We start from the raw sequence: 27,685 nt of genomic DNA on the forward strand, positions 1-27,685 counted from the left end.
TCTGCATGAGTTTGTAGGAAGGAGCCTGATCATCAGGCTGTGGGGATGACGAGCACACTCCCATCTTCCTCTGTCCAGATTTCCAGTGGGAGCCAGCAGACAGGACCTTTCAGCAGCCAATGTCCAAGTAAGGTTTTGTTACTCGAAGCGCTGCCAGCCTACCGTGGGTCATTTTACTCAGGTCCATCCCAAATAACCTGTGGACACAAGAGTTGACGTTACTGTACTCCACTACTGTGGCATTCCATTAAGAAGCCTAACGTATCTATTGTGCACCACCGTGGTAATTCCCCAGCGCTGTTGGAAAGGAGGCCACACACAAGTCCCCACGCTGTTTGTTTTAACTCATAATTCCTTTTTTTTTTTTTTTTTTTTTTTTGAGATGGAGTCTCGGTCTGTTGCCCAGGCTATAATGCTCAGCTCACTACAACCTCTACCTCCCAGTTCAAGCAATTCTGCTTCAGCCTCCCTAGTAGCTGGCATTACAGGCATGTACCACCAAGTCCAAAGAATTTTGTATTTTTTTTTTTTTTTTTGAGACGGAGTTTTGCTCTTGTTACCCAGGCTGGAGTGCAATGGCGCAATCTCGGCTCACTGCAACCTCCGCCTCCTGGGTTCAGGCAATTCTCCTGCCTCAGCCTCCTGAGTAGCTGGGATTACAGGCACGTGCCACCGTGCCCAGCTAATTTTTTGTATTTTTAGTAGAGGTGGGGTTTCACCATGTTGACGAGGGTGGTCTCGATCTCTTGACCTCATGTGATTCACTCACCTCGACCTCCCAAAGTGCTGGGATTACAGGTGTGAGCCTCTGTGCCCAGCTGAACTTGGCATAATTTTTTTTTTGAGACCGAGGTGGGCTCTGTCGCCCAGGCTGGAGTGCAGTGGTGTAATGGTGGCTCACTGCGACCTCAACCTCATGGGTTCAAAGGATCCTCCATATCAGACCCCTGAGTAGCTGGGACCACGGGTGTGTGTGTGCGTGTGCTTCTCCTAAAGATGGGGCTTTTTTCATGTTGCCCAAGCTGGTCTCAAACTTCTGAGCTCAAGCACTTCTCCCACATCAGCCTGTCAAAGCACTGGGAAAACAGGCGCCATCCCCTGCACCTGGCCTAAACGTTGATTGCATAACTGTACTCCAGCCTGGGTGACAGCTAAATCCTGTTAAAAATGAATGGCCACTCACAGTGGCTCATGCCTGTAATCAGCACTTTGGGAGACCGAAGTGGGCAGATCACCTGAGGTCAGGAGTTTGAGACCAGCCTGACCAACATGAATAAACCCCGTCTCTACTAAAAATACAAAATTAGCCAGGTGTGGTGGTGCGTGCCTGTAATCCCAGCTACTTGGGAGGCTGAGGCAGGAGAATTGCCTGACCCAGGAGGCGGAGGTTAACAGTGAGCCAAGATTGCATCATTGCACTCCAGCCTGGGCGACAGAGCAAAACTCCATCTCAAAAAAAAAAAAAAGGCAATTGGGATTTGAATCCAGGCAGAGTAATTCTAGATTCTCCCTGGAATTACAGCAACCTCCCGTGCAATAGGTGAGCCACAGTGGTCCCCTTCCACAGACAAGGTTATCCAAGGTCACATAGCTAGATGACCTCAGTATCTTCGAGAGGTAGTACTTAGCCTCCGCCGTGTGCCCCCTCATAGCATAGGCCAGTGCATTACGGTATTCGTCGGCTTATCTACCCCTCATGCTCCCAGCCCAATGTCCAGCCTCCTCCAGAGAGAATCGGTCATCATCCCTCACCAGAGAACTCGGAGTTTGCAGCCAGGATGGCTAAGCCGCTTGCAGAGCAGTTGGACACCTGTGTCCCCTAGGGCGTTGTGGGTCAAATAAAGCTCCGTCAAGGTCTGGTTGACCCCCAGGGTGAAGTAAAGACTCTTACAAGCCTTGGCTGTGAGGCCACAGCTGTCCAGCCTGTTGACGATAAGGAGTTGGTTAAGGCTACTTTTTTCTTTTTTTGAGGTAGCATCTTACTCTTGCCCAGGCTGGGGTGCACTGCAACCTCCACTTCCTGGGTTCGAGTGATTCTTCTTCCTCAGCCTCCTAAGTGACTGGGATGACAGTCGCCTGCCACCATGCCCTGCTAATCTTTTGGATTTTTAGTAGAGTCAGGGTTTCACCATGCTGGCCAGGCTGGTCTTGAACTTCTGACCTCGTGATCCACCTGCCTTGGCCTCGCAAAGTGCTGGGATTACAGGCGTGAGCCACCGCACCCGGCCACCTCTCTTCTACCTGAATCTTTTGTGAGGAAGGCAGGACACTTGGTAAATAGAATAATGAAGGATGAGAAAGCACTTCCACCGTTCCCTCCTCACTCCCTGCTGCTCACCACAGTTTCCGGAGTCTGCAGGTGGGATGCTGCAGCCCCTCCGCCAGCAGCCACAGGCCCCAGTCTCCCAGGTCGTTGAAGCTCAGGTCCAGCTCCCGGAGGTGGGGGTTGGCCTGGAGCACCGCAGAAAGACCCTCACAGGCGCCGGCGCCCAGCCGGCAAATGCCCAACCTGCAAAGACAGGATGCCAGAGTGGGCTGGGAAGCATTCTTCCTGCAAACATGTGCTTGGAGGGCCCTGTGCCAGGCCTGTGCTGGTTGCAGACAGGGACACAGTCTCTACCCTTAAGAGGACAAAAAGACAAGACCGAATAGGAAGGCGAAAGGAAGGGAGGAATACAAGAACAGAAGGAGGCCGGGTGGGGTGTCTCACGCCTGCAATCCCAGCACTGTGGGAGGCTGAGGTGGGCAGATCACGAGATCAGGAGTTCAAGACCAGCCTGACTAACATGGTGAAACCCCGTGTCTACTAGAAACAAAAATTAGTTGTCTGTGGTGGCGTGCGCCTATACTATAGTCCCATCTGCTCAGGACCATGAGCCAGGAGAATCGCTTGAACCTGGGAGGCAGAGGTTGCAGTGAGCTGAGACCAGGCCAGTGCACTTCAGCCTGGGCATAACAGAGCAAGACCCCATCTCAAATAAAAAAAGCAAATAAGAGGCCGGGCACGGTGGCTCAAGCCTGTAATCCCAGCACTTTGGGAGGCTGAGGCGGGTGGATCCCGAGGTCAAGAGATCGAGACCATCCTGGTCAACATAGTAAAACCCCGTCTCTACTAAAAATACAAAGACTTAGCTGGGCACGGTGGCGCGTGCCTGTAATCCCAGCTACTCAGGAGGCTGAGGCAGGAGAATTGCCTGAACCCAGGAGGCGGAGGTTGCGGTGAGCCGAGATCGCGCCATTGCACTCCAGCCTGGGTAACAACAGTGAAACTCCGTCTCAAAAAAAAAAAAAAAATAACTAATAAAAAAGCAAATAAGAATAAGGCCAGGCACCATGGCTCACGCCTGTCATTCAGCATCTTGGGAGGCTGAGGCAGGAGGATTACTTGAGGCCAGGAATTTGTGACCAGTCTGGCCAACCAACAACAACTTGTTTCTACAAAAAAAAAAAAGTTTTTTGAGACAGAGTTTGACTTTTGTTGCCCGGGCTGGGGTGCAATGGTGCAATCTTGGCTCACTGTAGCCTCTGTCTCCCAAGGTCAAGAGATTCTCCTGCCTCCGCCTCCCAAGTAGATGAGACTACTGACATGTGCCACCACACCTGGTTAATTTTAATTACGTATTTTTAGTGGAAGTAGAATTTCACCATATTGATCAGGCTGGTTTCTAACTCCTGACCTCAGGTGATCCACCCACCTCAGCCTCCTGTCTTCAAAACATTTTTAAGAAATTAGAGGGGGCCGGCCAGGGCTGATGGCTCATTCCTGTAATCCCAGCGCTTTGGGATGCTGAGGCCTGGCCAACATGGTGAAACCTTGTCTCTGCTAAAAATCCCCAAAATTAGCTGGGCGTGGTGACACATATCTGTAGTCCCAGCTGCTCGAGAGGCTGAGGTGGTTCAGTCACTTGAACCCAGGAGGTGGAGGTTGCAGTGAGTTCATAGGATGCCACTGCAGTCTAGCTTGGCCAACAGAATGAAACTCCTCAAAAAAAAAAAAACAGTTGGGGCCAGCCACAAAGGCTCATGTCTGTAATCCTAGCACTTTGGGAAGCCAAGGTAGGTAGATCACTGAGGTCAGGCGTTCGAGACCAGCCTGGCCAAACTCTGGCTCTACCAAAAATAGAAAAATTAGCCAGGCGTGGTGGGGTGTGCCTGTAATCCCACTAAAGAGGCTGAGGCTGAAGCATTGCTTAAACCTGGGAGGTGGAGGCTGCACTGAGCCAAGATCGTGCCACTACACTTCAGCCAGGATGACAGAGTGAGACCAAAAAGCAGATAGTGTGCTGGACATGGTGGCGTGTACCTGTATTCCCACCTACTTTGGAGGCTGTAGTTCACTGTGACCCTGCCCGGGAATAATCGTAGGCAACACAGCAACAGCCCGTATAAAAAAAAAATTTTTTTTAGGCCTGACACGGTGGCTCATGCCTATAATCCCAACACTTTGGGAGGCCGAGGCAGGTGGATCACGAGGTCAAGACATTGAGACCATCCTGGTCAACAAGGTGAAACCCCGTCTCTACTAAAAATACAAAAATTAGCTGGGCATGGTGGCGTGTGCCTGTAATCCCAGCTACTCGGGAGGCTGAGGCAGAATTGCCTGAACCCAGGAGGCGGAGATTGCGGTGAGCCGAGATCGCGCCATTGCACTCCAGCCTGGGTAACAAGAGCAAAACTCCGTCTCAAAAAAAAAAGAAATTTTGTGTGTAATTTTTTTGTTTTGTTTTGTTTTTTTACTGGTGCCTTGATAAAAAAAAATACACAAAATGTATATTTTTGAGCACCTCTACCCACATCTTGTACTAGTCACTAGGAGATAGAGTTGGAAAAGATCCTACGCTTGTAGAATGCTACCACGCATTCTACAAGCACACATACACACACACATACACAGATTACACATTTATTTTTTGAGATGGAGTCTCACTCTTGTAGCCAAGGCTGGAGTGTGCAGTGACACAGTCTCAGCTCACTGCAACCTCTGCCTCCTGGGTTTAAATGATTCTTCTGCCTCTGCCTCCTGAGTACCTGGAATACAGGTGCCTGTCACCATGCCCAGCTAATTTTTTTTATTTTTAATAGACATGGGTTTTCACCATGTGGGCCAGGCTAGTCTCGAACTCCTGACTTTAGGTCATCCACCCACCTTGGCCTTCCAAAGGGCTGGGATTACAGGGGTGAGTCACCAAGCCCAGCCTTGAAATTTCAATAAATGCTGCTGAGGGAAAGTATGAGGTCACATAGGATCATAAATCTAGGAACCCAGATCATAGCTGGGGATTAGACAGGGTGTCCAGCTGGGTGTAGTGGCTCACACCTGCAATCCCAGAGCTCTGGGGGGTCAAGGCCAGAGGATTCTCCTAAGGCCAGGAGTTTGAGACCAGCCTTGGCAACAAATGAAGACCTTATTCTTACAAAACAATAAGTAAAAATCGCCCAGGTGTTCAGGAGGCTGAGGCAGGAGAATTGCCTGAACCCAGGAGGCGGAGGTTGTGGTGAGCCAAGATCGCGCCATTGCACTCCAGCCTGGGTAACAAGAGCGAAACCCCGTCTCGGGGGAAAGAAAAAAAAATTACCCAGGTGTTGCGCCATTGCACTTAAGCCTGGGCAACAGAGCAAAACTGTCTCAAAAAAATTTTAAAAAATTAGCCAGGTGTGGTGGTGTGTGCCTGCGGCCCCAGGTACTCAGGAGGCTGAGATGGGAGGATGGCTTCAGCCCAGAAGGTTGAGGGTACAGTGAACCATGGTCACTTCACTGCACTCCAGCCTGGGCAGCCAGCGAGACCCTGTCTCAAAATAACAAATATCTAAATAGAGTGTTCAGAAGAAAAGCTGAACTTCTCTGGGCAAAGAGGGGACAGAGCAGGAGGGCATTCTAGGGAACAAGAATTGCTTGTGCAAAAGGCTGTGTGTCAGAAAAATCCTTTAACAAAGGCTGATGTGGCCGGGCACGGTGGCTGACGCCTGTAATCCTAGTGATTTGAGAGGCTGAGGTGGGAGGATCATGAGGTCAGGCGTTCGAGGCAAGGCTAACCAATATCTCTAACCTTTTTTCTAATTTTGTATTTTGTAAAAATAGAAAAATTAGCCAGGTGTGGTGTTACAAGTTTATAATCCCGGCTACTCAGGAGCCTGAGACAGGAGAATTGCTTGAACCTGGGAGGTGGAGTTTGCAGTGAGCTGAGATTGCGCCACTGCACTCCAGCCTGGACAACCAGAGGAAAACTCTGTCTCAAAATATTAAAAAAAGCAAAAACGCTGATGTAGGGCTGGGTGTGGTGGTGGCTCACGCCTGTAGTCACAGCACTTTGGGAGGCCAAGACGGGCTGATTGCCTGAGCTCAGAAGTTTGTGACCAGCCTGGGCAACATGGTGAACTCTCGTCTCTACTAAAACACAAAAATATTAGCCAGGAGTGGCAGTGTGCGCCTGTAGTCCCAGCTACACGGGCGGCTGAGGCAGGAGACTTGCTTGAACCCGGGAGGCGAGGTTGCAGTGAGCTGAGATCGCACCACTGTACTCCAGCCTGGGCAATAGAGCAAGACTCCATCTCTGGGGGGGAAAAGCTTGCTGTAGTAGCTAGAGTTGAGGAGCAGAGGCAGCATGGCCTCTGTGGTCACAGGTGAGGGGCTGCGTTCGTGGATGGGGACTCACCGGAGGGTCTGGAGCTTGCAGGTGGCATGCCTGAGGCCCTCACACAGCAGCAGTGCCCCGGGGTCCCCCAGGTCATTGAGGCTGAGGTCCAGCTCTGTCAGGCTCTGGTTTACGCTGAGGGTTGAGGCCAGCCCTTCACAGGCAGGAGCAGTGAGGTGGCAGATCTTCAGCCTGCACAAAACAAAATCCAATTTAAACAGTGTCATGGAGACTTTTAAAATTTTGAGACAGAGTCTCACTTTGTTCCCCAGGCTGGAGTGGAGTGGTGCAATCTAGGCTCACTGCAACCTCTCCCTCCTGGGTTCAAGTGATTCTTCTGCCTCAGCTTCCCAAGTAGCTGGGACTACAGACGCCCACCACCACTCCCTGCTAATTTTTGTATTTTTAGTAGAGACTGGGTTTCACCATGTTGATGAGGCTAGTCCTAGTCTCAAGCTCCTCACCTTGGATGATCCACCCACCTCGGCCTCCCAAAGGACTGGGACTGCAGGTGTGAGCCTCTGTGCCCAACCCCAAAATCTTAACAGAAAGGCATTTTCAGACAATGCACTTTAAAAATGGGCAAGGAAGTATGCCTTTCTCCAAGGAAGGTGTACAAGTGGCCAATAGCACCTGAAAAGACCGTCAGTCTCACTAATCATTGGGGAAATACAAATCAAAACCACAATGAGATAGCATCCCACACCCATTAGGATGCCTACTTTTTTTTTTGAGATAGAGTTTCGTTCGCCAGGTGCCAGGCTGGAGTGCAGTGGTGCGATCTCGGCTCACCGCAACCTCCGCCTCCCAGGTTCAAGCAGTTCTCCTGCCTCAGCCTCCCGGGTAGCTGGGATTACAGGTATGCACCACCACGCCCAGCTAATTTTTGTATTTTTAGTAGAGACCGGGTTTCACCATGTTGGCCAGGCTGGTCTTGAACTCCTGACCTCAGGTGATCCGCCCACCTCAGCCTCCCTAAGTGCTGGGATTACAGGTGTGAGCCACCGTGTCCTACCTGTTGGATGCATTTTATACTGTCATTCAGTATGGAGGAATTTGCCATTTTACTACAGTTGAGCTCAGGAAGAACTCACCACAAAGTCCGTAGCCTGCAGACTGGGTGCCTCAGTCCCTGACACAGAAACCTCAGGCCCAAGTCCTCCAGGGCATTTCCTGTCAGGTCCAGCTCAACCAGATGTGGGTTTGTGCTAAGCACAGACGCCATCTCCTGACACGCTCCGGACTCCAGCTGACACTTCCTCAACCTTGGGAGGAAAGAGAGGTTGAAGGGGGAGCCGTCTTGCTTTTCTGTGTCCTGATCACTCATGCCCTGGCCTGTTTGTTTTATTTTATTGATTTAGAGACAGAGTCTCGCTCTGTCACCCAGGCTGAAGTGCAATGGCGTGATCTCGGCTCACTGCAACCTTCACCTCCCGGGTTCAAGCAATTCTCCTGCCTCAGGCTTCTGAGTAGCTGCGATTACAGGCGCCTGCCACCATACCTGGCTAATTTTTTGTATTTTTTTTTTTTTTTAGACGGAGTTTCGCTCTTGTTACCCAGGCTGGAGTGCAATGGCGTGATCTCGGCTCACCGCCACCTCCACCTCCTGGGTTCAGGCAATTCTCCTGCCTCAGCCTCCTGAGTAGCTGGGATTACAGGCAGGTGCCACCATGCCCAGCTAATTTTTGTATTTTTAGTAGAGACGGGGTTTCACCATGTTGACCAGGATGGTCTCGATCTCTTGACCTTGTGATCCACCCGCCTCAGCCTCCCAAAGTGCTGGGATTACAGGCGTGAGCCACCGCGCCCGGCATTTTTTGTATTTTCAGTAGAGATAAGGTTTCACTGTGTTAGCCAGGATGGTCTCGATCTCCTGACCTCATGATCTGCCTGCCTCAGCCTCCCAAAGTGCTGGGATTACAGACGTGAGCCACCTCGCCCGGCCTATTTTATTATTTATTTCGAAACAGTTTCTTACTCTGTCACCCAGGCTGGAGTTCAGTGGTGTTATATCAACTCACTGAAGCTTCGACCTCTGCGCTCAAGCGACCCTCCTGCCTCAGCCTCCTGAGTAACTGGGAATACAGGTGTGTGCCACCATACCTGGCTAATTTTTCTTTTTTGAGGTGGAGTCTTGCTCTGTTGCCCAGCCTGGAGTGTGGTGTCGCAAACTTGGCTCACTGCAGCCTCCACCTTCCAGGTTCGAGAGATTCTTGTGCCTCAGCCTTTTGAGTAGCTGGGACTGCAGGCTGGACTACGGGCATGGGCCACCATGCCAGGCTAATTTTTGCCTTTTTAGTAGACAGGGTTTCACCACGTTGGCCAGGCTGGTCTCAAACTCCCGACATCAGGTAATCCACCCATCTGGCCTTCCAAAGTGCTGGGATTACAGGCATGAGCCACTGCGCCTGGCCCATACCTGGCTAATTAAAAAAAAAATTTTTTTTTTTGTAGGTTGGGTGCGGTGGCTCACGCCTGTAATTTCAGCACTTTGGGAGGCCAAGATGGGTGGCTCACCTGAGGTTAGGGGTTCAAGACCATCGTGGCCAACATGGGGAAACCCCATCTCTACTAAAAATACAAACAAAAATTGCTGGGTGTGGTAGTGGGTGCCCATAATCCCAGCTACTTGGGAGGCTGAGACAGGAGAAACACTTGACCCCAGGAGGTGGAGGTTGCAGTGAGCTAAGATCGCACCACTACATTCCAGCCTGGGCCACAGAGGAAGGCCCTGTCTTAGGGGAAATAAAAGGTTGGTGGGGGGTGGGGGAGTGGCCCCAGGGATTCCTCATCATGTGGAATTGAGTGTGGAGTCAGAAGAGGACAGAAGTAGGTCCTCTGAAGTGCCTGGAGTCCAGGGCCAGGGTTGAAGGTCATGGGGTTAAGGGCCAGCCCTGATTCAGAGGTGGAGATCTGGGGAGTACCAGCATTTTATGATATTTCATGCTCTGGGAGAGAGAGAGTGAGTTTAGGAACTTGCTCCCGGGGATGGAGACTCACTGAAGCATCTGCAGCCTGCATCGGGGATGCCGCAGGCCCTCGCACAGCAGCGTCATGCCTGGGAGTCCAATGCCGTTGCTGCTGAGATCCAGCCTGGTTAAATTCCTATTGGCTATGAGAGCTGTAGCGAGGTCTTCGCAGGCTGAGCTGGAGATGCCGCACCGCTTCAGCCTGGGTGGAAATAAAAGGAACCAGTCATTTCCTTTGCTTTTTTTTTTCCCCCCTGAGGTACAGTTGCTCTGTCACCTAGGCTGGAGTGCAGTGGCATGATCTTGGCTCATCCCAACCTCTGCCTCCTGGGTTCAAGCGATTCTCCTGCCTCGGCCTCCTGAGCAGCTGGGATTACAGACATGTGGCACCATGACTGGCTAATTTTTGTATTTTCATAGAGCCAGGGTTTCACCATGTTGGCCAGGCTGTTCTCGAACTCCCGACCTCAGGGATCCGCCTGCCTTGGCATCCCAAAGTGCTGGGATTACAGGCATGAGCCACCGTGCCTGGGTTTTTTTTTTTTTTTCCCTCTCACTCAGGCTACACTTTTTTCTTTCCTTTTTGTGTGCGTGTGATGGAATTTTGCTCGGTTTTCCAGGCTGGAGTGCAGTGGTGCCATCCTGATACACTAGGGCCTCAATCTTCTGGGCTCAAGAAACCTCCCACCTCAGCATCCTGAGTAGCTGGGACCACAGGTGCACACTGCCACGTCCAGATTTTTTTTTTTTTTTTTTTTTTTAGACGGAGTTTCCCTCTTGTTACCCAGGCTGGAGTGCAATAGCACGATCTCAGCTCACCGCAACCTCCGCCTCCTGGCAATTCTCCTGCCTCAGCCTCCTGAGTAGCTGGGATTACAGGCACACACCACCATGCCCAGCTAATTTTTTGTATTTTTAGTAGAGATGGGGTTTCACCATGTTGACCAGGATGGTCTCGACCTCTTGACCTCGTGATCCACCCACCTCAGCCTCCCAAAGTGCTGGGATTACAGGCAGATTTTTTTTTTTTTAAGATGGAGTTTCACCATGTTGGTCAGGCTGGTCTTGAACTCCCGACCTCAGGTGATCCGCCCGCCTTGGCCTCCAAAGTGTTTGGATTACAGGCATGAGCCACCACGCCCGGCCAAAAGAACTTCTTTGAGTTGAGAGTTCATTTTTAATTTATATATATATTTTTTTTTTGAGGCAAAGTCTTGCTCTGTCACCCATGCTGGAGTGCAGTGGCACAATCTCGGCTCACCGCAACCTCTGCCTCCTGGGTTCAGGCAATTCTCCTGCCTCAGCCTCCTGAGTAGCAATAATTACAGGATCCCAGAACCATGCTTGGCTAATTTTTGTATTTTTTTTGTAGAAATGGTGTTTCACCATATTGGCCAGGCTGGTCTTGAACCACTGACCTCAGGTGATCCGCCTGCCTTGGCTTCCCAAAGTGCTGGGATTACAGGTGTGAGCCACCAAGCCCTGCTTTGTGGCACTTTTCAATGGCTGCTCTAGCTAATGAATACACCATCCCAGATACAACGTTTGTGACCGAGCCCCATGAGAGCACAAGGTGGGGACCACTGGAAAATCCCAGACCAGCCCACACTCACCTCAGGTTCTGAAGTTTGCAGTTGGGGTGTCTGAGTCCTTGACAGAGCAGCTTCACCCCCCGGCTGCCCAGGGCATTGCGGTACAGAGCCAGCTCAATCAGGTTCGGATTGGTGCATAGGGCCACGGCCAGATGTTCACTGTAGGCATCCAGCAGAACAGTCCTCTCCGGTCTGCATGGAGGAAAGACAGGCCACTCTGGTGTTACTGGGTGCTTGGCAGCTATGGCCTTTGCATGTCACTTCACAGTTTCTGAAGCATGATTTTTTTTTTTTTTTTGAGATGGAGTTTTGCTCTTGTTGCCCAGCCTGGAGTGAAATGGCGCGATCTCAGCTCACTGCAAACTCTGCCTCCTGCGTTCAAGTGATTCTCCTGCCTCAGCCTCCCAAGTAGCTGGGATTGTAGGCATGTGCCACCAGGCCTGGCTAATTTTGTATTTTGTTTTTAGATGGAGTTTTGCTCTTGTTGTCCAGGCTGGAATGCAATGGTGTGATCTCAGCTCGCCTCAACCTCCACCTCCCAGGTTCAAGCAATTCTCCTGCGTCAGTCTCCCAAGTAGCTGGGATTACAGGCATGAGCCACCACACCTGGCTGTTTTTGTTTTTTTGAGATGGAGTTTCGCTCTTGTTACCCAGGCTGGAGTGTGCAATGGCGCGATCTCGGCTCACCGCAACCTCCGCCTCCTGGGTTCAGGCAATTCTCCTGCCTCAGCCTCCCGAGTAGCTGGGATTATAGGCATGCGCCACCACGTCCAGCTAATTTTTTGTATTTTTAGTAGATACGGGGTTTCACCATGTTGACCAGGATGGTCTTGATCTTTTGATCTCGTGATCCACCCACTTCGGCCTCCCAAAGTGCTGGGATTACAGGCTTGAGCCACTGCGCCCGGCCTGTTTTTGTATTTTTAGTAGAAAGGGCGTTTCACCATTTTGGTCAGGCTGGTCTTGAACTCCCGACCTCAGGGGATCCAACCACCTCAGCCTTTCAAAGTGCTGGGACTACAGGCATGCACCACCATACCTGGCTAATTTTTGTATTTTTAGTAGAGATGGGGTTTCACGATGTTGGCCCGGCTGATCTCAAACTCCTGGAGTCAGGTAATCTACCTGCTTTGGCCTCCCAAAGTGCTGGGACGGGATTATGGGTGGCAGCCACAGTGCCTGGCCGAAGCATGCTATCTTTTAACTTTTTTTTTTTTGGCGGGGGAGGGTCTTGCTCTGTTGTCTAGGCTGGAGTGCGTGGTAAGATCAAGGCTCACTGTAGACCTGACCTCCCAGGCTTAAGCAATCCTCCCAAGAAGTTGGGGCCACAGGTGTGTGCCATCATGCTCAGCTAATTCATTTTTTTTAGGGGTTGGGGTCTCATTATGTTGTCCAGGCTGCACCTGGCTCTATCTGATATGCTCCAAATCGCCAGGCGCGGTGGCTCACACCTGTAATCCCAGTACTTTGGGAGGCTGAGGTGGGTGGATCACGAGGTCAAGAGATCGAGACCATCCTGGTCAACATGGTGAAACCCCGTCTCTACTAAAAATACAAAAAATTAGCTGGGCCTGGTGGCGTGTGCCTGTAGTCCCAGCTACTCAGGAGGCTGAGGCAGGAGAATTGCCTGAACCCAGGAGGCGACGGTTGCGGTGAGCCAAGATTGCGCCATTGCACTCCAGCCTGGGTAACAAGAGCGAAATTCTGTTTCAAAAAAAAAAAAAAAAAAAAAAAAAAGAAAGCTCCAAGTCATTAATTAGTTGGTTTATTTGTTTGCCTCTTTATTATCTGTCTCTGTTCTCATGAGGATGGGTGTTCTCTTCCGAGCAGTGGCTTATTCACACTGTTTTCTGTCTACACAAGATTGTTGGGTCCACAGATAAAAGGGACATTGAGCTGGGCACAGTGGCTCTCACCTGTAATCTCAGGACTTTGGGAGGCCGAGATGTGTGGATCACTTGAGGGTACAGAGCTTGGTTACTCAACCTCGAAAAAGGGGGCCAAGGTGGGCAGATCACAAAGCAAGGAGATCAAGACCATTCTGGCTAATAAGGTGAAACCCTGTCTGTATTAAAAATTCAAAAAAATTGAGCTGGGCGCGGTGGCTCACACCTATAATCCTAGCACTTTGGGAGGCTGGGGCGGGTGGATCACGAGGTCAAGTGATCCAGACCATCCTGGTCAACATGGTGAAACCCCATCTCCACTAAAAATACAAAAATTAGCTGGGCTTGGTGGTGCGTGCCTGTAATCCCAGCTACTCGGGAGGCTGAGGCAGGAGAATTGCCTGAACCCGGGAAGCGGAGGTTGCGCCATTGGACTCCTCCCTGGGTAACAGTGAGAAAAAGGGACTTAGTAATATTTGTTGATTGAATAAATTCTCCTTGACATCGACCTCAGTTTAGCCCCAGGGGGTGGTGGTTAATGTCTACAGAGGCAGTATTGATACTTGGGGCCAGAGGGAGTGTTCTGTGTATTGTAGGACGTTGGCGGCACTCCCAGCCTTTATCCACTAGGTGTCAGTAGTGTTACTTGCTTCCCAGTTGTGACAACCAAAAATATGTCTCCAGATACTGCCAAATGTCAGAGCAAAATCGCCCCTCGTTGATCCGCACTGGCCAAGAGCATGAACCTCAAGACCAAGGCGGGTGGATCACTTGAGGTCAGGAATTCAAGATCAGCCTGGCTAACATGGCAAACGCCCGTCTCCACTAAAATGACAAACATTGGCCAGGCGCGGTGGCTCATGCCTGTAACCCCAGCACTTTGGGACACCGAGGCGGGTGGATCACAAGGTCAAGAGATCGAGACCATCCTGGTCAACAAGGTGAAACCCCGTCTCTACTAAAAATACAAAAAATTAGCTGGGCATGGTGGCGCGTGCCTGTAATCCCAGCTACTCAGGAGGCTGAGGCAGGAGAATTGCTTGAACCCAGGAGGCGGAGGTTGCAGTGAGCGGAGATCGTGCCATTGCACTCCAGCCTGGGTAGCAAGAGCAAAACTCCGTTTCAAAAAAAAAAAAAAAAAATTACAAACATTATCCTGGCATGGCATGGTGGTCGGTGCCTGTAATCCTGGGGAGGCTGAGGCAGGAGAATCACTTGAACCAGGGAGGCAGAGGCTGCAGTGAGCCAAGATTATGCCATTGCACTCCAGTTTAGGAGACCAAGAGAGACTTCATTTCAAAAAGCAAAAAAAGAAAGCTGGACATGGTGACTCACGTCTGTAATCCCAGCACTTTAGGAGGCCAAAGTGGGTGGATCACCTGAAGTCGGGAGTTTGAGACCAGCCTGACCAACATAGAGAAATCCTGTGTCTACTAAAAATTTTAAATTAGCTGGGCGTGATGGTGCATGCCTGAAATTCCAGCTACTCCAGAGGTTGAGGCCGGAGAATCGTTTGAACCCGGGAGGCAGAGGCTGCAGTGAGCTGAGATTGTGCTATGGCACTCCAGCCTAGGAGACCTAGAGGGACTTCCTTTAAGAATGAAGGAATGAATGAATGAATGCATGCATGAACCTGAGCAGCCCCAGGGATACTTACAGCTGCACCAACAGCGTGTGGGTCCCTGCAGAGCACCTGGCCCGGTCTTCCCGGTCTGCGCTGTACCTGGCGCCATACAAGTGCAGCACCTGGGCGCTCCTGCAGTTCTTCAGGCAGAAGGAGGAGACCACATGCTCCATCTGGGAGGCGATGTTGCTGACCACGATCACCTGGAAGTGGCTCAGGGCCTGCTGGATAAACTCCTCCTCCTGGATCTCGTACAAGCAGCTGAAGAGCTCCAGGGAGCCCTGCTGCAGGGTGGAGCCGGCACTCTGCGCTTTGCTCTGGATCCACTGCAACAGCTGTGTCTTGATGCACGGCGAGACCTTCCAGCAGAGACTCTTCTCCAGGTGGCTCCTGGTCTCCTCGTTCAGCAGCCCGAATAGGAAGCGGGTGGTGAGCGCCAGGAAGCTCCTTTCGGAAAATGCGTACTCGGCCAACAGCCTGTTAACGTCCTGCTCTGGGCCTGCCCCACGCTCGCCCTGGTCCAGGAGGTAGTACATAGCTGCGAAGAATTCTTGGAAGCTCAGGTGGATGAAGCTGTAGTACCTCTCACAGTTGATGTCCTTCTGGAAGATGTTCATGTTGAGGAAGGCGGACACGTCCGCCCCGTCCAGGCCATGCCTCCGGAGGTCCTGCTCCTCAAACAGGATTTTCTGATTCCAGAGCCCGTCTGCTGCCAGGGAGCACAACCCTCTCTGGTTCGGTGGGGGCTGCAGGCGCGGGGTCCCGGGCTTGGGTTGCATCAGACTCAGCAGATAGAGCATGTACACTGCAGTGGTGGTCCTGGATGTCTGTCTCAGCAGCCCCCCACCCTCCAGCTGCTGCTGGAGGCAGGTGCAGACCACCCAGCACACCAGGGGCACGAAGCACATGGTGAAGAGAGGCTCGTTGTCCCTCACGTAGTTGAAGACATGGCCCGCCTGCTCTGCATCGTGGAAATACTTGTAGAAGTACTCCTCCCTCTCTGCCTCCGAGAAGCCCAGGATCTCCACGTGCCTGGGGTGCTCCAGCAGACGGTGGAGCTTCTCCAACGCCGTGGGCCTCGTGGTGATGAGCAGAGATAGCTCGGGGAGGAGCTTCTTCCGAATTAAGCTGCTAAGGAGCAGCTCCGTGGGCCGTTTCTCCTCCCAGCAGAGGCACCAGGGTCCCTGAGGATCGTGGAAAGAAGGCTTGAGCTCATCGAAGCCGTCGATGATGAAAAGGAGACGCTTGGGAACGTGCACTAGCTCCCGCAGAGGCTCGCCGGGCTCCGGCCAGCAGCTGGAGATGAGGTCTTGCATGCTGCGTTCCGCGGCACTCTGGTTCAGCTCCCTGCAGTTGATGTAGAAGAGATAATCGAACCTGCCTTGGAAGAGCTTCCCGTCCGCCCAGTCCAGCATCACCTTGTGAGCCAGCATGGACTTGCCTATCCCCGCCGCCCCTTGCATGACCACGGTGCGCGGTGGCTCGGGGCGCTCCTCATCTGGCTCAAAGAGGGTCTCTATCTTGATAGGGCTGGTCTGGTGTCCCACGGTCCTCGCGTGTTCCCGGCCCGTGTCCAGAAGCTGCTGCTGGGCCCGCATGGGGTTTGAGTGCTCCTTCACCAGCAGGAGCCGGGTGTACCGGTGGCTGAGGTTGACACATTCCCCTAGGCGCGCATTGCGGTCTTCCATGAGCCGGAATTTCCTGCGTACGTAATCTCTGTAGGCTTCCTGGGGATCTAGGGGAGAGGAACGAAGGTTTTGTGGAAAACTCATCAGCAACCTCTAATGAGTTCATGAGGAAAAGTGCTCCTCGTCTGGGTCAAAGAGGGCGTGAGCCTGTAGTCCAGCTACTTGGGAGGCTGAGACGGGAGAATTGCTTGAACCCAGGAGGTGGAGGTTGCAGTGAGCCGAGATCACTCCTGCCTGGGCAACAGAGCAAGACTCCTCGAAAAAAACCATGGCCTAGCCAGGCACGGTGGCTCACGCCTGTAATCCCAGCACTGTGGGAGGCCGAGGCGGGTGGATCACGAGGTCAAGAGATCGAGACTATCCCGGTCAACATGGTGAAACCCCGTCTCTACTAAAAATACAAAAAAATTAGCTGGGCGTGGTGGCGTGTGCCTGTAATCCCAGCTACTCAGGAGGCTGAGGCAGGAGAATTGCCTGAACCCAGGAGGTGGAGGTTGGGGTGAGCCGAGATCGCGCCATTGCACTCCAGCCTGGGTAACAAGAGCGAAACTCCGTCTCAAAAAACAAAACAAAACAAAATCCATGGCCTAGTACCCACTTGCTCAGCAAGTGAAAACTTCTTGAGACAGTTTTCAAGAAGGAATCTGAGAACCTTAGTCCTCCTCTATAAAGATCTTCCCTTCTCACCTGGCATGGTGGCTCAGGCCTGTAATCCCAGCACTTTGGGATGCCGAGGCGGGTGGATCACGAGATCAGTTCAAGACCAGCCTGGCCAAGATGGTGAAACCCTATCTCTACTAAAAATACAGAAATTAGTCAGGCATGGTGGTGAGTGCCTGTAATCCCAGCTACTCAGGAGACTGAGGGAGAGAACTGCTTGAACCCAGGAGGTGGAGGTTGCAGTGAGCCGAGATCACTCCAGCCTGGGCAACACTGCAAGACTCCGTCTCAAAAAAAAAAAAAAGATCTTCTTTTCTCCTGAGATGCTGAGGCTTAACATGGGACTGTTTACCTACAGTACTATATGCAGTCTACTCAGAAGGCTGTCCATGCACCAGCAGCATTACTGGGAAGCTGGTTGGAAATACAAAATCCTGGGTCCTGCTCCCCACCTATTGAATTAGAGACTGCATTTTGTTTGTTTCTTTTCTTTCTTTCTTTTTTTTTTTTTAATTATTGCTGGGTGCAGTGGCTCACACCTGTAATCCCAGCACTTTGGGAGGCCGAGGTTGAGCAGATCACCTGAGGTCAGGAGTTCGAGACCAGCCTGCCCAACATGGCAAAACCCCATCTGTACTAAAAATACAAAAGTTAGTTGGCCGTGGTGGTGTGCTTCTGTAGCCCCAGCTACTAGGAGACCAAGGCAGAAGAATCACTTGAACCCAGGAGGTGGAGGATGCAGTGAGCTGAGGTCGAGCCACTGCTTTCCAGCCTGGGTGATAAAAGCAAAACTCTGTTCCAAAAAATAAAATTAGGCCAGGTGTGGTGGCTCACACCTGTAATCCCAGCCTTTAGGAGGCCGAGGCGGGCAGATCACCTGAGGTAAGGGGTGAAACCCATTTCTACTAAAAATACAAAATTAGCCAGGCGTGGTGGTGAGTGCCTGTAATCCCAGCTACTTGGGAAACTGAGGCAGGAGAATTGCTTGAACCGGGAGGCGGAGGTTGCAGTGACCTGAGATCAGCCAGCCCCTCTCCAGCCTAGGCGACAATGTGAGACTCTGTTTAAAAAAAAAAAATCTGATACTAAGATTTTCAAAACTAGCAGATGCACTCTTTTAATTGTAGAGGCATATACATAAAATTTACCTTTCTTTCTTTTTTTGCGCCTCTAGATGATGTCTTAAGAAATAAAATTGCCGGGCGCGGTGGCTCAAGCCTGTAATCCCAGCACTTTGGGAGGCCAAGGCGGGTGGATCACAAGGTCAAGAGATGGAGACCATCCTGGTCAACATGGTGAAACCCCGTCTCTACTAAAAATACAAAAATTAGCTGGGCATGGTGGTGCGTGCCTGTAATCCCAGTTACTCAGGAGGCTGAGGCAGGAGAATTGCTTGAACCCAGGAGGCGGAGGTTCAGTGAGCCGAGATCGCGCCATTGCACTCCAGCCTGGGTAACAAGAGCGAAACTCCGTCTCAAAAAAAAAAAGGAATCTGAGTTTGATACTAAGGTTTTCAAACTAGCGCATGCACTCTTAATTGTAGAGGCATATACATAAAATTTACCTTTTTTTTTGTGCCTCTAGATGATGTCTTAAGAAATAAAATTTACCATTTTTAACTACTTTAAAGTGTACGACTCTATGGCATTAAGTTAGTTCACGATGCCGTGTGATCATCACCGATGTCTACTTTTTTTTTTTTTTTTGAGACAATCTCATTCTGTTACCAGGCTGGAGTATAGTGGCACGATCTCAGCTCACCACAATCTCTGCCTCCCAGGTTCAAGTGATTCTCCTGCCTCAGCCTCCCGAGTAGCTAAGACTACAGGTATGTGCCGCCGTGCTAGTCTCAAACTCCTGACCTCAAGATACGCATGTCTTGGCCTCCCAATGTGCTGGAATTACCAGTGTGAGCCACCACACCCAGCCTCTTTTTTTTTTTTTTTGAGACAGTTTCACTCTTGTTGCTCAAGCTGGAGTGCAAGGGTGCGATCTCGGCTCACTGCAACCTCTGCCTCTTGCGTTCAAGCAATTCTCCTGCCTCAGCCTCCCAGGTAGCTGGGATTACAGGCATGCACCACCACGCCCAGCTAACAGCTCATTCCTTGTATTTATTTATTTATTTTAGTAGAGACAGGGTTTTACCATGTTGGTCAGGCTGGTCTCGAACTCCTGACCTCAGGTGATCCACCCACCTCCCAGAGTGCTGGGATTACAGGAGTGAGCCACCATGCCTGGCCAAAACTGCCACTTTGATGGTGTCCTTAATCCACCCCAGGAATTCTGCAGTCACGCATCTGTGCTTGGCCTAGGCTCCATTGGGTCATCAGCTCTGGGTAGATAAATACATGTAGGTACCTGGCTTGAGGCTCACCTTTTTTTGGAGTGGCAACAGAGACTTCCAAAAGGCATGTTGACTGGTTCCCAAGCGAGGATGGGCCACCAGGTGGTGTATCTGAGAGAGAGATTGTGGAAGGTGAGCTGGCACGCGTCTGGCTCGGGGCACTGTGTGCTATTAGCCTGGATCACATTAAAACGCCTCCCTAAGTCCCTCCTCACCCACGCCCGGAATGTTCAGTAACCACTGCACAGGCCATGTGTGGGGAAAAGCTCACCCCTTGTTCCCTGTAGCCCACCCTCCTTCCTGGGTGCCCCTCATGGTCATTGCCTCCACCATCCATCCAATCAGAGTGAGTCTTGCTCTGTCACCCAGGATGAAGCACAGAGGTGTGATCTTGGCTCACTGCAACCTCCACCTCCCCTGTTCAGTGATTCTTTTGCCCCAGGCTCCCGAGTAGCTGGGATTACAGGCACACAGCTAATTTTTGTATTGGCTGGGATCGGACTCCTGACTTCGTGATCCGCCCACCTTGGCCTCCCAAAGTGCTGGGGTAACAGGCGGGTCCAGCCCCAATCAGTCTTTTTGATGCAAGTTCTGAGTCCAGACTCCTCCCTCATCAGCTCTCGGCCACATCTCATTCATCTTTCCTTCCTTCCTTCCTTCCTTCCTTCCTTCCTTCCTTCCTCTCTCTCTCTCTCTTTCTTTCTTTCTCTTTTTTTTTTTCTGCTCTTGTTACTCAGGCTGGAGTGCAATGGCGCGATCTCGGCTCACTGCAACCTCCGCCTCCTGGGTTCAGGCAATTCTCCTGCCTCAGCCTCCTGAGTAGCTGGGATTACAGGCACGCACCACCATGTCCAGCTAATTTTGTGTGTGTGTGTATTTTTAGTAGAGACAGGGTTTCACCATGTTGACCAGGATGGTCCCAATCTCTTGACCTCGTGATCCACCCGCCTCGGCCTCCCAAAGTGCTGGGATTACAGGCTTGAGCCACCACGCCCAGCCTCTTCTTTTCTTTTCTTTGCTCTGTCACCCAGGCTGGAAGGTAGTGGTACATTATACGATATCTCGGCTCACCACAATAGCCATCTCCCAGGTTCAAGCAATTCTCCTGCCTCGGTCTCCCGAGTAGCTGGGATAACAGGCCTGTGCCGCCATACCTGGCTAATTTTTGTATTTTTAGTAGAGACGGGGTTTCACCATGTTGGCCAGGCTGGTCTTGAACTCCTGACCTCAGCCTCTCAAAGTGTTGGGATTACAGGCATGAGCCACTGCACCCAACAGAAAGATATTTTTTATTTTTCTTTTTATCTTTTGGTACAGATTAGGTCACAGTATGTTACCCAGGCTGGTCTGGAACTCCTGGCCTCAAGGATTCCTCTGACCTTGGCCTCTCAAAGTCTTGGAAATACATGTGTAAGCCATCATGCCCAAACCAAAAAAGGTGTTTGTCTGGATATATCATAAGATTCTACACATCAGTCCTTCTTCCTTGGCATCTTTGGTCCTGAGGAGACCCCCGAAGTCCTAAGTGTGAGTGCTTATGTTCTCACCTGATACGCTCCCTGCCCAGTGGGAAAGGCTCCCCATCTAGCTAGTTCTCCTATCAGCTGACCCAGCTGCACCCCATCTGGTCCTCACTCTGACTAGTTTTCACCGCCCTGCTGGTTGCTAGTCCGTGAAATGATACATGAAAGCAAAGCACATCCTCTTGCCAGAGCCAGGAAGCACCTTCATTACTACGCAGCCCACCTCCCACAGCCCTCTAGCTTCATGCTGTTCCCATCTGCAATTCCTGTACCACCCTCCTGGCATAGGAGACACCTTCCCTGTGGTCTGTGCAACTAATAAACTGTTGTCTTTCATCTGCTCAGTCATCTCACGCTATTTTATTACTTATTTTTATTTAGAGACATAGTCTCACTCTGTCTCCCAGGCTGGAGTGTAGTGGCACGACCTCAGCTCACTAAAACCTCCTCCTCTTGGGTTCAAGCGATTCTTCTCTCTCATCCTCCTGAGTATCTGAGATTACAGGTGCCCGTCACCACGCCTGGGTAAGTTTTGTATTTTTAGTAGAGACGGGGTTTTACCATGTTGGCCAGGCTGGTCTTGAACTCCTCACATCAGGTAATCCGCCCACCTTGGCCTCTCAGTGCTGGGAATACAGGGGTGAGCCACCACTCTGGGTCTAAGTGTTTTTTTAAAAGTAATCCTTGAAAATTGCAGCTGAGGCTGGGTGCGGTGGCTCACACCTGTAATCCCAGCACTTTGGGAGGCCGAGGTGGGCGGATCATGAGGTCAGGTCATCGAGACCAACCTGGCCAACATGGTGAAACCTGGTCTGTACTAGAAAACTACAAAAATTATCTGGGTGTGGTGGCACGCCTGTAATCCCAGGTACTCAGGAGGCTGAGGCAGAAGAATTGCTTGAACCCAGGAGGTAAAGATTGCAGTGATCTGAGATCATGCCATTGCACTCCAACCTGGCAACAAGAGCAAAACTCCATCTCCAAAGAAGAAAATTGCATCTGAGACAGGCCTCAGAGACGTTGTCCTTCAATGTTTCCTAAACATGCTGTGAGAACCACCCACATCCAAACGCAGATTCCTGGTGCCCCAGACCTGCTGAGTCAGAATCTCTAGGGTTGGGGGGTTCTTGGGTTCCCAATTCTCCACAAGGGTCTCGAGAGACTCTTACCCATATTAACGTGAGAACGGCTGATCTCCGATGGCCTTGTTTTACAGATGGAGATGGAAGCCCAGAGGGGTACATCAATTCTCTGGCATCACAGGGACATAAAGAGCAAAGCTTGGCCGGGCGCGGTGGCTCACACCTGTCATCCCAGCACTTTGAGAGGCCGAGTCGGGCAGATCACAAGGTCAAGAGATTGAGGCCATCCTGGTCAACATGATGAAACCCCACCTCTACTACATATGCAAAAATAGGCTCAGCGTGGTGGTGCGCGCCTGTAGTCCCAGCTACTCGGGAGGCTGAGGCAGGAGAATTGCCTGAACCCAGGAGGCGGAGGTTGCGGTGAGCCGAGATCACGCCATTGCACTCCAGCCTGGGTAACAAGAGCAAAACTCTGTCTCAAAAAAAAAAAAAAAAAAAAAGAGCAAAGCTAAACATCTCTCTACCCAGGAACACTGAGCTGCCTCTCAGTGTGGTAAACAGATGCTGTCCGGAGAAGAATGCTCTCGCCCTCTCAGCAAAGTGTCATGCATTGTCCATGCTGGGAGAGATTGAGGCTGAAGAGGGAAAGAAGTGGGGCTTTACTTTTTATTCTGTATTTGTACATTGTTTCCATTTCTAAAAATAACTATGTGACACTTACATTTAGATATGATTATACAAAGTGACAAGGAAGTACATTGATACTCCTCCTCTTTTTTTTTTTTTGAGACAGAGTCTTGCTTTGTTACCCAGGCTGGAGTGCAGTGAGTCATTCTCCGCTCACTGCAACCTCCACCTCCTGAGTTCAAGCCATTCTCCTGCCTCAGCCTTCTGAGTAGCTGGGAGTACAGGCGCCCACCACCACACCTGGCTAATTTTTGTATGTTTAGTAGAGACGGGGTTTCACCATATTGGCCAAGCTGGTCTCGAACTCCTGACCTTGTGATCCGCCGGCCTCAGCCTCTGAAAGCGCTGGGATGACAGGCGTGAGTCACCGTGCCTGGGTGATACTTTTTTCTGACTTTGTGGCTGATTTCCCTTCAATTTTCCTGTTTGTATCTAAGTAAAGAAGTGGCCCAGCCTCATATCCCCCATGCACAGGGCACCTCCAAATGACCTAATAAAGACAAGGCAGAAAAAGTTATACGAGATAAAATCTGAGGAGGACATAAGAGGTTTATCTGTTCCCGTCACACGGCACTGGCTGCAAAGAGCCTAGTGTTCAGTTTCATCCGGGCACGGTGGCTCACGCCTGTAATCCCAGCACTTTGGGAGGCCAAGGAGGGTGGATCACCTGAGGCCAGGAGTTCCAGACCACCCTGGTCAACATAGTGAAACCCCATCTCTACTAAAAATGTAAAAATTAGCCAGGCGTGGTAGAGCGTGCCTGTAATACCAGCTACCCTGGAGGACAATTGCTCGAACTCGAGAGGTGGAGGTTGCAGTGAACCAAGATCATGTCATTTGCATTCCAGCCTGGGCAATAAAAGCAAAACTCCATCTCAAAAAATAAATAAAATAAAAATACAAAAATTAGCTGGGTGTGGTGGTATACATTTGTAATTCAGTTACTTGGGAAGCTGAGGCAGGAGAATCACCTGAACCCAGGAGGCAGAGGTTGCGGTGAGCTGAGATCACACCATTGTACTCCAGCCTGGGTGACAGAGCAGTACTCAGTCTCAAAAAACAAACAAACAAAAAAAAACTACGAATTACCAGCTGCTCGACTTGTAATTTTGGTAGCTTGAAATTAACCATGCTGAAATGATTTACACCCAGAAATTTAAAATGCTGTAATGCCTGTAATCTCAGCACTTTGGGAGGCTGAGGCAGGTGGAGACCAGCCTGGCCAACACAGTGAAACCCCATCTCTACTAAAAATACAAAAATTAGCTGGATGTGGTGATGCCCGCCTGTAATCTCAGCTACTGGGGAGGCTGAGGCAGGAGAATTGCTTGAACCTGGGAGAAGGAGGTTGCAATGAGCCTAGATCTCACCATTGCACTCCAGCCTGGGTGACAAGAGCAAAACTTCATCTCAGAAAAAGAAAAAAGGCCAGGTGCAATGGCTCACGCCTATAATCCCAGCCCTTGTGGGAGGCCGGGGTAAGCGGATCACAAGGTCAGTAGTTCGAGATCAGCCTGGCCAATATGGTGAAACCCCGTCTCTTTAAAAAAAAAAAAAAAGGAAATAAATGCTACCATCAAGTGCCTTTGCTTTTTTCAGAGTCATTAAAGATTGTTTTTTTCAGAGATGTTTAACATTTCCCAGCACACAATTACCATCACATCTCATTAACCATGAGTCACTAAGTGACCGTGTGTAGCCCGTTATTGGCAAGGCTTGCTTATTCATTCTGTTCATCAAGGCTTACTCATTCCTGGCGCTCGCCAGACACTGGAGTCACACAGAATCACACAGGGGAGTCAAGATTCTCTGTCTCTACCTTTGAGGGGGTCCGTGTTCCAATAGAGAAAACAGGTGAGAAATGACACTAAAAACCACAGCTCAAGCCAGGCGCGGTGGCTCACCTCTGTAATCCCAGTACTTTGGGAGGCCGAGGCAGGCAGATCATTTGAGGTCAGGAGCTGGCAGGCATGGTGAAATCCTGTCTCTACTAAAATACAAAAATTAGCCAGGCGTGGTGGCGTATGCCTGTAGTTCCAGCTACTCGGGAGGCAGAGGCAGGAGAATTGCTGGAACCCAGGAGGTGGAGGTTGCAGTGAGCTGAGATCGCGTCACTGCACTCCAGCCTGGTGACAGAGGGAGACTGTATTAAAAAAAGTTGGAGAAGGGTGCAGTAGGGATGTTGGGGAGGGATAACATTGGGAGAAATGCCTGATGTAGGTGACGGGGGTGGGGGATGGAGGCAGTGAACCACCATGGCATGTGTGTACCTATGCAACAATCCTGTAAGATCTGCCCGTGTGCTACAGAACTTACAGTACAATTAAGAAGAAAAGGAGAGAAGGTAGTGCCTTCAAGGTTTCAGTAAGTAAATAAGTAATAGTTTTTCAGGCAAAGAAGATGGAGAAGGAGGGCAGGGCTCGGTGGCTCACGCCTGTAATCCCAGCATTTTGAGAGGCGGAGGCGGGTGGATCACGAGGTCAAGAGATCGAGACCATCCTGGTCAACATGGTGAAACCCCGTCTCTACTAAAAATACAAAAATTAGCTGGGCATGGTGGCGCGTGCCTGTAGTCCCAGCTACTCCGGAGGCTGAGGCAGGAGAATTGCCTGAACCCAGGAGGCGGAGGTTGCGGTGAGCCGAGATCACGCCATTGCACTCCAGCCTGGGTAACAAGAGCCAAACTCGGTCTCAAATAAATAAATAAAGATGGAGAAGGAGGAAGACAGCATAAACAAAGACCAAAGGGATGAAATTAGAATTCCGTACACAGATGTAAAAAAGAACAAAATCGTGTCGTTTGCAGGAACATGGATGCAGCTGGAGGCCATTATCCTAAGCAAACTCATGCAGGAATAGAACAGCAAAGACTGCATGGTCTCACTGATAAGTAGAAGTTGAACACTGGGTTCTCACGGACATAAAGATGGGAACACGAGGCACCGGGGCTCATCATCGGGGAGGCTGGAAAACTCGCTGCTGACGACTGTGTTCAGTCTTACCCCAAACCTCGGCATCACTCAGTATACCCATGTAACGCACCTGCACGTGGACCCCTTGAATCTAAAATCAAAGTTGAAATTAGCTGGGCACTGTGGCTCGCGCCTCTTATCCCAGCACTGAGGAGGACTGAGGCAGGAGGGTCACCTGGGGTCAAGCATTTGAGACCATCCTGGCCAACGTGGTGAAACCTTGTCTCTACTAAAAATACAAAAATTAGCCAGGTGTGGTGGTGGGCGCCTGTAGTCCCAGCCACTCAGGAGGCTGAGGCAGGAGAATCACTTGAACCTGAGGGTTAGAGGATGCAGTGAGCCGAGATCAGGCCACTGCATTCCAGCCTGGGCAACAGAGCAAGACTCCATTTCAAAAAAAAAAACAGTTGAAATTCTATTTATCTATGTATCTACCTTTTTTTTTTTGTTTGTTTGTTTGAGATGGAGTTTCGCTCTTGTTACCCAGGCTGGAGTGCAATGGCGCGATCTCGGCTCACCGCAACCTCCGCCTCCTGGGTTCAGGCAATTCTCCTGCCTCAGCCTCCCGAGTAGCTGGGACTACAGGCACGCGCCACCATGCCCAGCTAATTTTTTGTATTTTTAGTAGAGACGGGGTTTCACCATGTTGACCAGGATGGTCTCGATCTCTTGACCTCGTGATCCACCCGCCTCAGCCTCCCAAAGTGCTGGGATTACAGGCGTGAGGCACCTCGCCCAGCCTATCTATGTATCTATCTATCTATCTGTCTATCAAGACCGGCCTTGGCAACATGAGGATACCCCATCTCTTTGTAAAATATTTTTTGACATAGGATCTCACACTCTTGCCCAGGCTGTAGTGTGGTGGCGTTATCTCGGCTCACTGCAACCTCCACCTCCTGGGTTCAAGCAATTCTCCTCCCTCAGCCTCCCAAATAGTCAGGATTACAGGCGTGCACCACCATGCCTGGCTAATTTTTGTATTTTTGATAGAGATGGGGTTTTGCCATGTTGGCCAGGCTAGTTTTGAACTCCTGACCTCAGGTGATCCACCGGTCTCAGCCTCCCAAAGTGCTAGGATTATAGGCGTGAGCCACCATGCCTGGCCACCTCATGTCTTAAAATATATATATATATTTGAAGTATATTAAAATATTTTTACATTATATATATATATATATGTATATATGTCATCCAGGCTGGGGTGCAGGGGCAGGTTCATAGCTCACTGCAGCCTAGACCTTCTGCTCTCAAGAGATCTTCCCACCGCAACCTCCTGAGAAGCTGGGATCACAGGTAGGTATCACCACACCCGGCCAATTTTTTTTATTTTTTATGGAGACAGAGTCTCACTATGTTGTCCAGGCTGGTCTTGAACTTCCCAACTGCAAGTAATCTGCCTTCTCCAGCCTCCCAAAGTGCTGGGATTACAGGCGTGAGCCACCATGCCTGGCTGGGGTCCTAGCCTTGCCTGTCCCACCACCCTCTTACCCTTCACCAGGTCCTCTCTCTGTCCTCTCTCCCACAGGTCCTTCCTGTTCATCCACTCAAAGATGCTGAGAGCCAGCCTCCAGGCCTCCGCTGTCCCGAAGTGGGTGATGAGCAGCTGGGCCATTTCCAGGGGACCCGCGGTCTCCATGCGTCCCCAGGGGATCCTGCCGCCTTCTCCCAGCTCTGTCACAGTCCCTAGGTAGAACTTGAACTTCTTTAGCTCTACAGCTTCGAGTTCTTCCAAGTAGGTGGACAGGCGACAGAGGCCGTCCCTGCCTGCCAAGTGTAGCATGGGGTTGCCGTGAGCCCCAGAGGAGAGGAGCTGGAGGCCAAGATGTCCCTAGGCCTGGGACACGGGGACAACTCCAGCGCTTCTTCCGAAGCCTTATTTTCAGGGGGAGGCTGTGCCAGCGGCCGGAGGATGGAGACCGGGAGGAGCGACCTCTTGCTGAAACAGTGCTTTCTTACCTTTCAGTTCCCTCCTGCCCTGCCCCGCTCACCAATGGGTGTTCTCGTTGAAGAAGAGGAAGTC

General features: G+C 50.9%; 1 protein-coding gene across 2 annotated transcripts; it reads right to left on the bottom strand.

Moving 5' to 3' along the window:
* On the bottom strand, window positions 1-27,445 carry NLRP12 (NLR family pyrin domain containing 12). 2 transcript variants are annotated; one of them, XM_078360856.1, is made up of 11 exons: window positions 27,154-27,445; window positions 19,426-19,506; window positions 14,737-16,438; window positions 12,319-12,321; window positions 11,215-11,385; window positions 9,633-9,803; window positions 7,727-7,897; window positions 6,654-6,824; window positions 2,339-2,509; window positions 1,753-1,923; window positions 1-197 (listed from the first exon to the last, which is right to left on the bottom strand). In XM_078360856.1, exons 1-11 carry the CDS (start codon window positions 27,443-27,445, stop codon window positions 110-112), a joined length of 3,192 nt encoding a protein of 1,063 aa, XP_078216982.1. In that variant the 3' UTR covers window positions 1-109. The 2 variants fall into 2 exon arrangements, with proteins under 2 accessions (XP_078216982.1, XP_078216983.1); XM_078360857.1 differs by lacking the exons at window positions 1-197; window positions 12,319-12,321 and having other exon boundaries at window positions 1,701-1,923.
* Window positions 27,446-27,685: the final 240 nt, after the last annotated feature.

The sequence above is a fragment of the Callithrix jacchus genome, chromosome 22 (genome assembly GCF_049354715.1).
Source record: "Callithrix jacchus isolate 240 chromosome 22, calJac240_pri, whole genome shotgun sequence".
Classification (NCBI taxonomy): Eukaryota; Metazoa; Chordata; class Mammalia; order Primates; family Cebidae; genus Callithrix; species Callithrix jacchus.

Bases quoted from the DNA above. Each gene is read 5' to 3' on its own strand.
- NLRP12 (XM_078360856.1), bottom strand. From the start codon at position 27,445: ATGCTACACTTGGCAGGCAGGGACGGCCTCTGTCGCCTGTCCACCTAC. The intron at 9,804-11,214 runs GTGAGTGTGGGC...ATTTCCACCCAG, and splicing joins TGCAAACTTCAGAACCTGAG to GCTGAAGCGGTGCGGCATCT. The intron at 6,825-7,726 runs GTGAGTTCTTCC...TGTTTTGTGCAG, and splicing joins TGCAGGCTACGGACTTTGTG to GCTGAAGATCTGCCACCTCA.